General features: G+C 41.8%; 1 protein-coding gene across 2 annotated transcripts in view; it reads left to right on the forward strand.

Moving 5' to 3' along the window:
- LOC100696152 (ankyrin-2) overlaps positions 1–13,595 on the forward strand; it is an 81,370-nt gene that overhangs the window by 48,504 nt on the left and 19,271 nt on the right. The window contains exons 31-47 of one of the 2 annotated variants that reach the window (XM_025899688.1): positions 150–248; positions 1,290–1,444; positions 1,528–1,739; positions 2,020–2,224; positions 2,309–2,405; positions 2,508–2,736; positions 2,930–3,055; positions 3,206–3,328; positions 4,750–4,782; positions 5,017–5,038; positions 6,991–8,556; positions 9,532–11,562; positions 12,056–12,133; positions 12,267–12,398; positions 12,496–12,633; positions 12,932–13,166; positions 13,532–13,592. In XM_025899688.1, coding sequence (XP_025755473.1) covers positions 150–248; positions 1,290–1,444; positions 1,528–1,739; positions 2,020–2,224; positions 2,309–2,405; positions 2,508–2,736; positions 2,930–3,055; positions 3,206–3,328; positions 4,750–4,782; positions 5,017–5,038; positions 6,991–8,556; positions 9,532–11,562; positions 12,056–12,133; positions 12,267–12,398; positions 12,496–12,633; positions 12,932–13,166; positions 13,532–13,592 — 5,542 coding nt within the window. Of the gene's footprint in view, positions 1–149; positions 249–1,289; positions 1,445–1,527; positions 1,740–2,019; positions 2,225–2,308; positions 2,406–2,507; positions 2,737–2,929; positions 3,056–3,205; positions 3,329–4,749; positions 4,783–5,016; positions 5,039–6,990; positions 11,563–12,055; positions 12,134–12,266; positions 12,399–12,495; positions 12,634–12,931; positions 13,167–13,531; positions 13,593–13,595 lie in introns of both variants that reach the window. The other variant, XM_025899687.1, reaches the window with a different exon arrangement.

A 13,595-nucleotide genomic window follows, 5' to 3' on the forward strand; every position in this document is an offset into this window, starting at 1 on the left:
TTTTATCTGTCATTTGTTCGTGATGCTCTATTGGACTTCCTAAATGTGCAGCTAAAAAAAAAATCAGCGCAGGCTTTCAAACCAACCCAAACATTGTGTGTGCTCTTTCTTCCTCACTGCTGCGTGCGGATGCTCGGTCAATCACACAGTAAACTTCACCTCCCCAGTGCCCCTCCACCTCTAAATGAGGGAGAGAGTTTGGTTACCAGAATCCTCCAGCTTGGTCCACCGGGGACCAGATTTCTTGGGTAGGGTGGAAACCAGTCTGTGGTTGTGCATATGAAACAATCCATGGATGCCAGTCCCATTTCTTTGTCATTGTGCTGTCATGTTTGTGCTAACGCTGCATAATCCACCTCATTTAGTCTTTATGCCTTCCAGCCACTGCTTGTCACTTCTCTCCTTCCTGCTTTGCCGTTTCCCTTTTCTTCTCATTCTTCTGTTTCATGACTGGGGGAAGATTTTTCTCTCATGTATGTGTGAAATTTAAATGGTTGTGTGGCCTGTAAGTCAAAGGGAACCAGTGAGCTGATCACTGAAGAGTGCATGCTTCAGTGATCAGCTCTGTATGATTTTGGTTTTTATTTAGAGTTCCTAAAAAATCACATGATGTTGGTATGTTGATGTTTTCACCAGACATGAAGCCTTTCCACTATATATTTTAAATTGATGTGTTTCTCCTGCCTTTTGTCAGGGTGGTCAAAGTAAATAACATCAACAGTATTTAGAGTGAAAAAGAAACAAATACTGACAGACATGGGGCAAGTAACCATATAAATATCACATAAGACTATCAGCACTTCAGCTTTTATGTCTGTGTTTGTCCCGATGTTGCCTCAGCCTGCAGGACGCTTCTTGTAGATACGTTGTAACTAGTTTGTGATTATGCTCATCAGGTAAGTGTCAGAGTGACGTTTTCTAACTTAAGTATTAAAAATGGACAATACACTGATTATAAATCAACTTGAAAATATTGTTGTGATTCAAGTGAATCCACCTAAGATTTGCTCGTGCAGATGCATTTATCCAGCACAGCTCTACATGTTTATCTGAGATGGTCTGTATCACCACGTTTGACCTGTCAACACATCAGTCTAATGTCTAGAGAAAGAATGAAACCTAAATTTAAGTTACATAGCAGGGTTCATATCCAGATACAAAGAAGATGAACAGTCAAAGAACAGGAGACTTACCTCACTACATGCACAAATGCACTCTTATCTGTTATATTCCATCACATCATGTACTTAGTTTTACTTGGACTTACCCAACGTGTCCTGTTCCTCCAGTCCTGTCATTGTGGAGATCCCTCACTTCGCTGCCCTCCGAGGGAAGGAGCGGGAGCTGGTGATTCTGAGGAGTGAAACAGGAGAGAGCTGGAAGGAGCATCACTGCGAACACACTCAAGAGGAGCTCAACCAGATACTCAATGGCATGGACGAGGGTCAGTCTCCGATACTAGCTGATGACACCGCGGTGTCAAACGATAATGGCCTGATGACGTCTTTTCTGTCCCACCTTCTCCAGAACTGGAAACTCCTGAAGAGCTGGAGAGGAAACGCATTTGCCGTATCATCACCAGAGATTTCCCACAATACTTTGCTGTGGTGTCACGCATCAAGCAAGACAGTAATCTGATTGGTCCTGAAGGAGGCATCCTCAGCAGCACTGTTGTACCACAAGTTCAGGCAGTTTTTCCTGAGGGGGCGCTCACCAAGAGGATCAGGGTTGGACTGCAGGTAAACGGAGAGGAGCACTGATATCATCTGTGGTTACCTTTTATATATGCAGTCTCTGTTTTTGCTGTCGTTATGTTGTTCTTAATATTCAAAACGTTAGTTTTAAACCATGCAGACATAAAAAAGACTCGACCTTCTTAAGTTGCTGTGATTCATGTGTCTGTGATCATCGATGTCTTTACTAAGTGGAATCAAAAGAGGTGGATTAAAGCACACGTGTTAAAGCACACGTGTTGTCTGCTGTGTACCTGATAGCCAGGCTTTCCTCTTTGTCTCGCAGGCCCAGCCAGTGAGCATAGATGTCGTAAGGAAGATCCTGGGGAATAAGGCCAGCTTCAGTCCCATTGTCACTCTGGAGCCCCGCAGGAGAAAATTTCATAAACCCATCACCATGACGATCCCTGTCCCCAAGAGCAACTCCGACCCGGTCCTCAACGGTTTTGGAGGGGACACACCCACCTTACGATTGCTTTGTAGCATCACCGGTTAGAGAACCTGTAGAAAAGTTCACACAAATCTTAATGGATTAAGCTGAGACGCGTCTTCTAACATTTCATGTCCACATGCAGGTGGAACAACGCCAGCCCAGTGGGAGGATATAACAGGAACTACTCCGCTAACTTTTATTAATGACTGTGTGTCCTTTACCACCAATGTGTCTGCCAGGTAAAATAACTAGCTGAACCAAATATCTGTTCACTGACATGTCTAAGTTGCAGCAGTCAGCCACAGACATCAGCTCGCTCCTAACCCTCTTCTGATTTCTAGGTTCTGGCTCATAGACTGTCGCCAAGTCCAGGAATCGGTCAACTTCTCCACTCAGGTGTATCGTGAAATCATCTGTGTCCCTTACATGGCCAAGTTTGTAATCTTTGCCAAGACCCACGACCCCATTGAGGCCCGATTGCGCTGCTTTTGCATGACTGATGACAAGATTGATAAAACACTGGAGCAGCAGGAGAACTTCACCGAGGTGGCACGCAGCCGAGATGTAGAGGTGAGAAAGGAGAGCAGGGGGAGCTCTAACACCAACTTATACAAGAAAGTGTTAGGAAATGACCTGAAACCCCAATAAAACTTAATAAAACATGGAGGATGTCAGGCGATAAATGGGGCTGGAAAAGAGAAATCACGGTTGAGTGTTTTCCTGATTATTCCATCTTCCATCATCTATCTTTTACATTTATTAGGTCCTGGAAGGCAAACCTATCTATGCAGACTGCTTTGGTAACCTTGTTCCCCTCACGAAAAGTGGCCAACATCACCTCTTCAGCTTTTATGCCTTTAAGGAGAACCGATTAGCACTCTTCATCAAAGTGAGCGCTGTTCATCGTTTATTTCATTTAAGCAAGTGTTGCAAGCGTCAGCCGCAGTTCATCGTATTTTAATGTTCTTTCTTTGTATAACATGGAATTAGTTTTTACTGATGAGCAGCTGGCTAATGTTGACCCACTTGGCTTTGGCAGATCAGAGACAACACTCAGGAGCCATGTGGCCGCTTGTCATTTATGAAAGAACCGAGGAACTACAGGTCACTTGCACAAAATGCTATATGCAACCTCAACATCACACTTCCATCATACTGCAAGGTAAGGACGCTGTACCGATGCTGCTGGCGGTCGCGTGTCTTTATGAGTAAAAGCTGCGTGCTGGTTTTAGTAGTTTAACATGAAAAGTCCTCTGGTTGCTTGAAACTCTAGACCATGTTGCAATAACACATATTACATACTAATGTCCCACTTATCAACTCCCTCAACTTCTTAAACAAAATCTAAATGTATCTCCAAAAGCTGACTCTGTTCATCTGGACGTTTCCCACTGAAAACGCTACGTCCAGATGAACAGACTCAACTTTGGAGATTTACTGACCTGGATGATTGAGCATCTAAATCTAAATCTAAATGTAATGACTGATTTCTGTATCATTTTTCCATATGTATGCTTAAGATTCCAAGCACTAGCCAGCATTGCAGTGATAGTAACTTACTTTAACGACTGTGGTCATGGATGCTGTGTGGTGTCATGTTAAAGCACCGTGAAATATTTGTTTGTTCTTACATAGAATATACAGTTGTGGTCAGCAGTGTGCATGGACTTATGATGGGCGTGAATATCACGGTCATTGTATGATCTGTTCTTGTTCCAAGGTGGATTCATGGTACAAAATACATCTTTAATGGCTTTAAATAACAAAGGTTATTTTAGCTTTTCTTTAATCCACAGACAGACAAAACTGTGCATACAGACTGAAATATATGTGTGGTGCTGAAGGTTCTACAGTCAGAGGTGATGATAGGCTCTGAGCCTAAAACAAATACTACATGTGAAAAAAGATGTTAGTTGACTATAATATCCTCTCGCCCTTTAAGAAAATTACAACTAACTGAATAAACTGTATGCAGTTGGTAAAGGAACTAAAACAGCATGAAATTGTAAATATTCTGTGTTAATTTCTGGTATGATTTGGTGCTGGTCTTATCTGGCCACAATGGCAAAAGCTGGTGAGGGTCAAACCTCAGTCCCCAGACTCCAGCTAATTTAAATGAACTCTATCAATTCTGCCAAGGAGAGAGTTATGGAAGATACTTTTGGTCAAAGGTAAGGGACATTTAACCAAATATGCATCTGTAATTTTGAGCCTGTGTGGATTAGAGAGAATCCAAAATAACTTAAAATTTGTGCATCCGATTTGTGTTTTTTAGAGTAATTAAAGATTTATGTTGCATAATTATTCCCCCTTTGGAAAAAGAACGATTAAAAAAGCCCAAAATGACCATAACATCCATGCCCATGATTAGTGCATGTAAACGTCTGACCACCGCTCTAGCACATATGTAATATATTTACCTAGTCCATCTCTGAAGACCACTTTGACTTTCACTGACATCCACACTGACCTCTTGTTTTTGTTGCTATGGTAACCATTGGTTTCCCCTTTGTCTGACCTTAATATTGCTCTCGTTTCTATTTGTACATTGTTCTGCTTCTTGCTGCTTCTTGTTCCCAAAAGGAGTCTGATTCAGACCAAGAACAAGAGGAAGAGGTAAAGGCAGCCAGCGCTTCTCATTTCCCTTGTCTTCCCATTAGCTCCACTAATCTGTCTTTTCCTCTGTCTGTAGTTTAGACTGTGATTCAGCAGTGACATAGCTTATCTTTGCTCTTACATGTGCTCTTTCCCTTAGTAATAGGTGTAGTGATAGTTTGGGGTTAAAAATAATTAGCACGTGCACCGATCAAAACATCCTAACTGTTGTATTTTCCATGTGATCTTTTTCAGACCAACAGACTGCTCGAGAAATGTAAGACATACTTTTACTTACATAATTTGCTCTGCAGCTTGTACTAACGTGGTTGCTGCTCTTTGATAAAAATGCATATATTTATCAATCAAAATGATATATCTCATAAATGGTGTGAATAAGTCTAACATTAGTAATGAGAATGCAGAGGAATAACCAGACTCATACACTGACACATTCGCCCTTAAGTCCATCTTTTCAAAGTTATGTTTCTCTATACTTTACTTTTTTTGTAATGATTTGCACCTCATTTATTTCAATTTAATCCAATTTCATTCTTTTACCTTGACAATGCGAGATTGGAGATACGAGGAAAGAGTTAAACAATGCAACTTAAGTATGTACATAAATATGATCTTCATTCATACTGTGGTGATGTTTATGTGATGGCCTATATATACATGTATATATCTATGTGCTAGCCTAAAAGCCAGCATAGCGCTAACACTGTAATAATTGTGGTTGCTGATGTGGTTGCACTTGGCCCTGATTGGCCAGGTGGGTGGAGAGGTGCAGCTAGTGTTGTGCAGTATAATTTGGGCTTTTATTCTGCATTTCCACACTCTCACTTCAGTCTGCATTGGTCAGATCAAAAAGAGACTCTCAACAGTAAAATTATTCACAGCTGCTTGTGGGATGTGAGTTAAATAACTGTAGCCATTATATAATGACAGACATGGAATAAATGGCCTTTAAAAGGAGAGAGGACAAAATGTGATTCGTCATGAGTGAAGCACATCCAGACTCCACCTTCCTAATTCTGAACTTCCTTTTTCTTCCCAGTACTGTTCTTGTGGTGCAGTTTGTGCCATGTTGTACTAGGGTTGTGCTGGTATCATATGCTCTAAGTTCCTCAAGTTGGCTACTAGTGTAGTCAGGCTCCTCCCCCTCTCCCCTCCCACCATGGCTTGTCGCGTGGTAATGTGAACGTTCAGGAAAAAAAATCACAAAACATGTTAATTAGATACATTTTAAAATTCACTTTATAACAAATCAGCTCATATTTGTTACTGATTAAAATTCTATGGACCGTTTGTATTTTCAAAGGACTTTTCACACAGTATAAATGTCACTGACATTTTAAAAACTGGAATCGCTAAATGAATGGGCCCAGAACTCACCACATTACTGAATGAAGACAAGCAACCAAGTACCAGCTTTCTCATTACTCACTCTTCTCTATGACCGCTCCATCATCATTTCCCTTTACTTTGCATGGAAATAACTTGCCATACTTAAAAATGAATGCGTGTGCTGTGTGTCTGTGTGATTATATGTAACGTCTTCTTAGTGAGAGTTCATTTTGTTGTTTGTTCTTTATGTCACAGTTTTTTTGCTTCTGTGTTCCTTTTTTGTGAGTTTTCATTATGGTTGTCTTTCAAATGCTGATTTAGGCAAAAGCAGAATGGAGTGAAATAGAATTAATTCCTGCTTAAATTCTTTGAAATGAAATATTAGCTTTGCAATAGAGCTAAACATGACAAATCCTCATACGCCATTTACATTATCACTGGCTTTCTTTCATAGTTAGTGACATTTCCCATACATCTGAGCAATCTTGAGATGTTTTGATGTTGTTTCTGTTTCGTTTGTTTTTTCTTTTGTTGGTTTCTCCGTCACATGCTAGTGTTTTTTATGAATTCCAGTTTTGATCAGTATTTTTGTCTTGTGAGTGTGGATGCAAGTGTAAAAGCAAGTTATTTCCTGCTCATATCCTTTCCCATTGGTATGTCTTTAGCATTTGCTTTACCACAGTTCCACACAGACATATGAAGCTACAGCCTAATTCCTCTGATTCCCTGGTGTACAGTAGAACCCATTGTGAGTTTCTTGTCCTATGATCCCTGCGGTGTGCTCCAATCTTGTCCTGACCACATTCTCCAATGTCTGTCTCCTTTCATTTAAATTTTTAATTTTCTTTACTCCTTACTTGTTCTTCTTCCGTATGGAAGATGAAGAGACGGAGACATCAGTCCTGAAATCAGAGCTGATTCCAGAACCAGATCTTCTATCCGACGTGTCAGAGATGAAACAAGATTTGATCAAAATGACTGTCATCTTGACTGCAGACTCCGCTGAGAAATCTCCTTCCTTAGGAGGGTGTGGTCTAGAGAAAGGGACCGAGGAAGTTTCTGGAGAAGCGTTAGAAACAATGGAAAAAGACTTAGAGAAAGTCAAAGAGGACCTAGAGAAAGTCAGTGAAATACTGAGGAGTGGAACGTATGAGGGTGAGGTGGCAGAGGAGGCAGCGAAAGCAGCTAGAATGGCTGAGGAATGGGTTCTCCTCTCAGACAGTGAGATAGAAGAAGCCAAAAAGATGGCAGCTTTAGAAAATCAAGAGCCCGTCTTACGAGAAAGTAGAGGTAACAGAGGGACTCCCAGACCTAAAGCCATCAAGGACAGTGGTGACCTTAAAGAATACCTGCTGGATGTACCAATAAGCTCTAAAGTTAAAGCCAAAAAAGAGACAAGTTTCCAGGAAAGATTCACTGATGTTGTACTACGCAAAAGTACAAAACCAACCACTCCAACCAAAGTACATGACAAACCCACCACTGGTGATGTTAAAAAGCCAGTGAGACGGAAGGGAAAAGACCAGGGGAAGACAGAGGAACCGACAGAAGCAGGGAGTCATCTAAGCGTGCCCACGGCCAATGCCCCAGCATCCCCTGTATCCCCAGTGATTGAAGAAACTCCCATCGGATCAATAAAGGACAAAGTCAAAGCCTTACAACAGAAAGTGGAGGCAGAGCAAAAGAGCAAAAAGGTCACTGGAAGCAAACCTACGCATTTGCCTGTAATGAGCAAATCCTCCCCAAAAGCCAAAGAAACCGCTAAGTCAAAGCAGGCCCCGCCTAAATCCCCTAAAGCTGATTCTGAAAAACTTGAGGAGACCATGTCAGTTAAAGAGCTGATGCAAGCATTCCAAACGGGTCAAGACCCCTCAAAGAGAAAGTCTGGGCTATTTGAGCTCAAAACATCCTCTTCATCCAAATCAGAAAAAAGCACTAAATCTGAAACTATCCACACAAAATCCACGACGAAAGCAGCAGCTTCACGTGTCTCTCAAGAGCGAGAAGTGTCATTGGATTCCAAACCCCAAAAGAAACTGATCAGTCAGCAAGACAAAGACATAAAACCCTCTGCTGATTCAGAGCTAACTGACACTGTAGACTTTGGAAACGGTGGCCTTGATGATAGCTCTGGCAGCTTTAAACATGAGGGTGTGGCAGACTCCCTAAGTTCTGGAAATGGAACCTCTCATTTGAGCTCTGAAGACAGTTACAAACATGAGGGTCTAGCCACTCCGGGCACAAGCCCTGAAAGTCTATGTCTTTCTCCCAAAACTGTAAAGCAGACCTCTACAACTTCGGCACCAGCTGCCACAACAGTAAAGAAAGAGAGTAAAGACACAGAGAAGGGTGGGGATTCTGGTATAGGGACCACTGGTGACCAACTCTCTCCAGAATTGACCCTCCTTGTCTCTTCCAGCAAGGCTACAGATGACCACACTACAAGTGAGTCTATATCTGTTAAGAGGAGTGAGTCAAAGCCATCTAAACCACAAAAGCTTACAAAAAAAATTTCAGAGACTATAGAAACTTTTCTTAGCGATGACGAAAGCCCTGATCGTCAGCTAGTATTGTCTTTAGTTGGGTCTTCAGCCCCTAGATCCTCGTCTCAGCATCACGAAAGCTTAGATTTACTTTTAAAGCAAGACGCAGATGCTCTCAGTCCATTAGCTGATGACTCTTTAACAATAAGCCACAGAGACTCGTTAGAGGGTAGTCCTCTCATGGAAGAAAATTCCTCCCACAAATCCCCAGACTCTATTGAACCCAGCCCAACTAAGGAATCACCTCCTCATGACTCCTTAGAGAGCAGTCCTGTAGAGCTAAAAAGCTGCCCAATATTCCCACTAGGTCCACCTAGCAAATCCTCTAGCCATCCAGAGCCTCCCAAAGATGCAGAATTCCCTGAGGAAACTGTGCGCAGTAGGCTTCTTCGAGACCATGAGGCTAGTGCTGATGATGACAGTTGTGAGCAGACGTCTCAGATGACAAGTTCTGGTAAGAGCCCCCTCTCCCCTGACACTCCTAGTTCTGAAGAGGTAAGTTATGAGGTAAACACCAAACCCCCTGATCATTCATTCCTCTTTGCTCTATCAAAACCGGCTGTCATCCCTGAAGACCCAGAAGAAGATAATACATCAGACAGCCATGAAGCTAGGAGAAAGATCACTCCTGAGGAAGAGATGTTTAAGATGGCAGCCAAAATAAAAACATTTAATGAAATGGAACAAGACGTGAAGAGCAAAACAAAGTCTAGAAAAGATTTGTTTTCTCCAGCAGATGCCAAAATAGGGGATGACAGCTGTGAAAGTGAGAAGCTATCGCAAAGTGAATGTGGGTTCAGTACACCCACAGAGGATTCAAAATTAGCTCTTTTTGTTGATCCCCTTATTAAAGTACAACCTCCCTCTCCTTTTTCAGCAGGTTTGAATGATGGATCCCACAGCAAAGAGGCCAAGAGCACATCATCAGCCAGTGTCACCTCAGAGGGACCTCACTCTGTCTCAGACCAGCATCATTCAAAATCCCAACTGAAAAAAGAAGAAAGTTGCCCACTATCTGGAAAAGTCGATAAAGACAATAGCAACACAAAGGCATCATCATCAAACACTAAAAATAGGACTGATGAGCAGAAGGAAGAAAGCTTGAGGAAGTCAAGGGAAAGTAGAGGAGATGATACGCATGGTCAGGAGTTAGAGATTAGTGAGCCACAGACAGGTGTGCTGAAAAGATGTAGTAATGTAACAGATGAAGTTAAAGGAGATCAGGCTGGACTCTGTGAAACTGTTATTACAAGTAAGACACGGGAAACGTTTAAACCAGAGGTCTGTATCTATGATGACACAGAGGAGGACGACGAGACACTGGAACTTCCCAGGACCGAGTCAAAAGGTGTCACTGCAAGGGTAGATACAGACTCTTGGTCTGCAATGCGGGAGGATGATGCCACATTTGAAGCTCGTGTAAAAGAGGAGGAACAGAAGATACTGAATCTGGTTGTTGACCGTCAGTCTCAGCAAGCAACTCCAGACACCACACCTGGTAGGACACCAACAGAAGAGAGCACTCCCACCAGTGAGCCCAATCCTTTTCTATTCCAAGAAGGGAAGCTATTTGAGATGACCCGCAGTGGTGCTATTGACATGACAAAGAGAAGCTACGAGGAAGAGGCTGTTGGCTTTGCCTTTTTCCAGATAGGAGAACAGCCTTTAGAGGAGCCTGTCTTAGAAGAGGCCAGACAAGAGAGTCAAAGATCTGCTACAGAACCGGAAGTTGGTCTCAATTTAACACTAGAGGTTAAGACTGATAACAGTGAGCAATCCAAAGAAACAGCTGATTCACAGCTTCAGTCCTCGCCTGAAAATGAACAGCCAAGCTGCAAAGCTGATGCCTCCAAATCTAAAATCCCCAAAATGGGCATTTCAGCTTCAACTAAACCTACAAAGAAAGATCAGACATCCCCAGAACTTCTAGAGATGAAAACAGAGATAACTGAAAGATCCTTAGATTTAGACACAAGTTCCCTTGATCAAATGATAACAAATGTACAGACAGCAGATACTACTATCACTAGATCAGTTTACTCTGAGCAGGGGGAAGAGTCCTCTGATTCTTCTCCAGAGGAACCACAGTCAGTAATAGAAGCCCCCAAAACAACAGGAAAATCCAAACAAAGCGCTTCCAGTAGTGTTAAAAAGACTCCAGTCAAAGCACCAGCTAAGCCTACTTCTTCTCAAGGCCGCGGTAAATCAACAGTTCATTCTCCATCTCATGCAGTTTCCCCTTCAAGCACTCTTAAAAAAGAGGCCATCTCTACTTCTGAATCTAAATCTAGAATTCCAGTTAAAGCTAGCACTATCAAGCCTGACTCTACTGTCAAACGTGCTGAAAATAACCAAGACAAAAAACTTAAGGTCCCTGTGAAAAAGGATACAAGGAGAAAATCTGAGACAGATGCAGGTCCCTCTGTGGATGTCAAAACCAAGACTCCATCTTCCAAAGCCAAGAGTTTCTGTGAGGGGGAGTCTCCCAGGTCGTCTTCTAAAAAAGAACAGGGTCGTCCTTTGAGTGCAGAGTCGGCAAAATCTAAGGGTTTTCAGTCCAGATTGCCAGTCCGAGGCAAAAGTGGTCAGTCGTCACATTCAACAACACCCACTAAAGAAAAAAGGGAGCTGTATAAAGAGCCCGTTGAGTTCTTTGAAGAGATAAGTGATGAAGCAGCAAAACTGGTGGCAAGGTTGGCACAGTCAGAGGCAGACAAAGAGCAAGAGGTTGCAGCCACCATCTCAGATGATGAGAGCAGTCTCATTGATCCTTCAGTCATAGAAAGAGAACATTTCCCAGAGATGCAGTTCCCTCCCTCAGGAGACATCTTTCCCATTAGACCACTGTGGGATGAACCTGTTGAGACACAGATGCAGCGAATCCCAGACGATAAAGTCCAAAGTCAAGGTATCCCCCCAGTTTAAGGGGCTATTCTCTATCTCTTGTGCCTCATTAGTACAATAGCTAAAGGTGCTGCCTCTCTGTCTCTTATGATTATGTCTTCTTGAAGTAAAAAGAAAAACATGTTGCTGTGTTACTTGAACTGTATTTTTGTTTGTAATGATGTCTCACTTTCCTTGTATGTGTGCTGAAAATCTCAAGATTGACTTAAAGGCTTTATCAAACTTGTGAAAACAACCTTAAAGATTAAAATGTGAAGAATATCCAGAACAATTAAATGTAATGGCAAAAATGGATGAAAATGCTCATGAACACTGTACAGACACATTATGCTCTAGGGTATAGGTCTGGATCCTTCATTAATCCTATGTAAAGACATCGTTAGTAGAACACAAAAAAGAAAGCCAGTGAAGGTGTTTTATTTTTTCATACTTGTGAACATATCATTTGGAACACATTGCGGTTCTGACCGCTCATGGCTGTCTGGTGGTATTTGCAGTAGATCCACAGGATGAAGCAGAGAGAAAAGAACAACGGTTGGCCATTATAGCTGACCACCTTGGCTTCAGCTGGACGGGTGAGTGACACCTCATCACAGCGATGAAGCCCTCAAGCTCAATGCATAGTTGGCAGGCCCTCAAGATACACCAGACATTCAAACGTATCTTCAAATATTCACAGTTGTTACTATATCATCTTCTCACCAACAGAGTTAGCACAGGAGCTTGACTTCAGTGAGGAGAGGATCAATGAGATAAGAACTGGAAATCCCAACTCACTTCAAGACCAAAGTCATGCTCTTCTGAAAATCTGGACAGAGAGGGAGGGAAATCTTGCCACAGGTCAGTGTTTAGTTCCTGTGGTTGGTACACAATTCTCAGAATGATTGCTTTGAAGAATTGTCAGCTTTAAAGTTAAACTTTTTTTCTGTTTCAACAGAAGCAACACTTATCAAAAGACTGACAAAGATCAATCGAATGGATATTGTTCACCTTATTGAAAGCAGGACGTCTGATGAAGAAACCTCACATACGTATGCAGAAATTGAGTGGACCATAGCACAGGACCATAGTGAAGGTACACAAGCTAGCCTTAATTTGAGGCTTAGGTTCACATCTAACCAAATACTTTGAGTATACAATACTAAAACAGAAAAGCTGTAAGATTCATGCACAAGATTAGGCGATGTCTTCTAGTTACTATAAGTTTGCTAGAATCTAGTAATTTAGTGAACAACTTTACCAGAATCTAGTAAACTTGCTCAAATACATGTAAAACTTCTGTTCAAAGTGATATGACAGTGAGCTGTTGGATGTTGAGAGGTTAAAATTTCCCTTACATGCACTAAGGCTTCCTGTCCTGTGTGCCCAATCAGGTTTCTCTGCTCTTCATGAAGACATTGACAGCCCCAGGATTAGCAAGCGTACAGAGGCTGCAAAAAAGAATCCATGCTCAGGACAACAGGTACCTATAGTGTCAGCAGAAGACCTTTCATCCAGTTTGTCATCACTTCATGAGACAACAGGACGGTCTGTGACAGACTCCACAGCAGCAGGCCTTCTTAGAACTGTTCACGAAGACAAGCCACAAAAAGAGATGGAGACAACACAGTAAGTTACTCTGAAGGTTTCATTTAATGTCACCCCATCCACATTATCTAATAGTTCATTAACAGCTGTGGACATGTTTTGCAAATGGTTGCTACAAAGTGCATATCAACAGAGAGAAACAAGGAACACATTGCAAAGGTTAAAGCGCTTTGCTAAGATGCTTCCTTTATTACTTCCTTTTAGTGATCGTTTTGACACAGATTTGCAAACTTAATAAGGTTTTTACTACTATGCATTAAATATTGTTGGTTTAATTAAATTTATGAAATATATTCTTTTACAGTAATATGAGTGAAGAGGCCGATACTGTGTTATTTTGGTCATTTGTCTCAGCACTGCATTTCTACATTTTCTTTTCTTTGCAGCTTATCACAAAGAATATATGAGGAAATGACAGACTTGGTACACACTGGCAGTTTTAAACAAGTA

The sequence above is a fragment of the Oreochromis niloticus genome, linkage group LG3 (assembly GCF_001858045.2).
Source record: "Oreochromis niloticus isolate F11D_XX linkage group LG3, O_niloticus_UMD_NMBU, whole genome shotgun sequence".
Lineage (NCBI taxonomy): Eukaryota > Metazoa > Chordata > Actinopteri > Cichliformes > Cichlidae > Oreochromis > Oreochromis niloticus.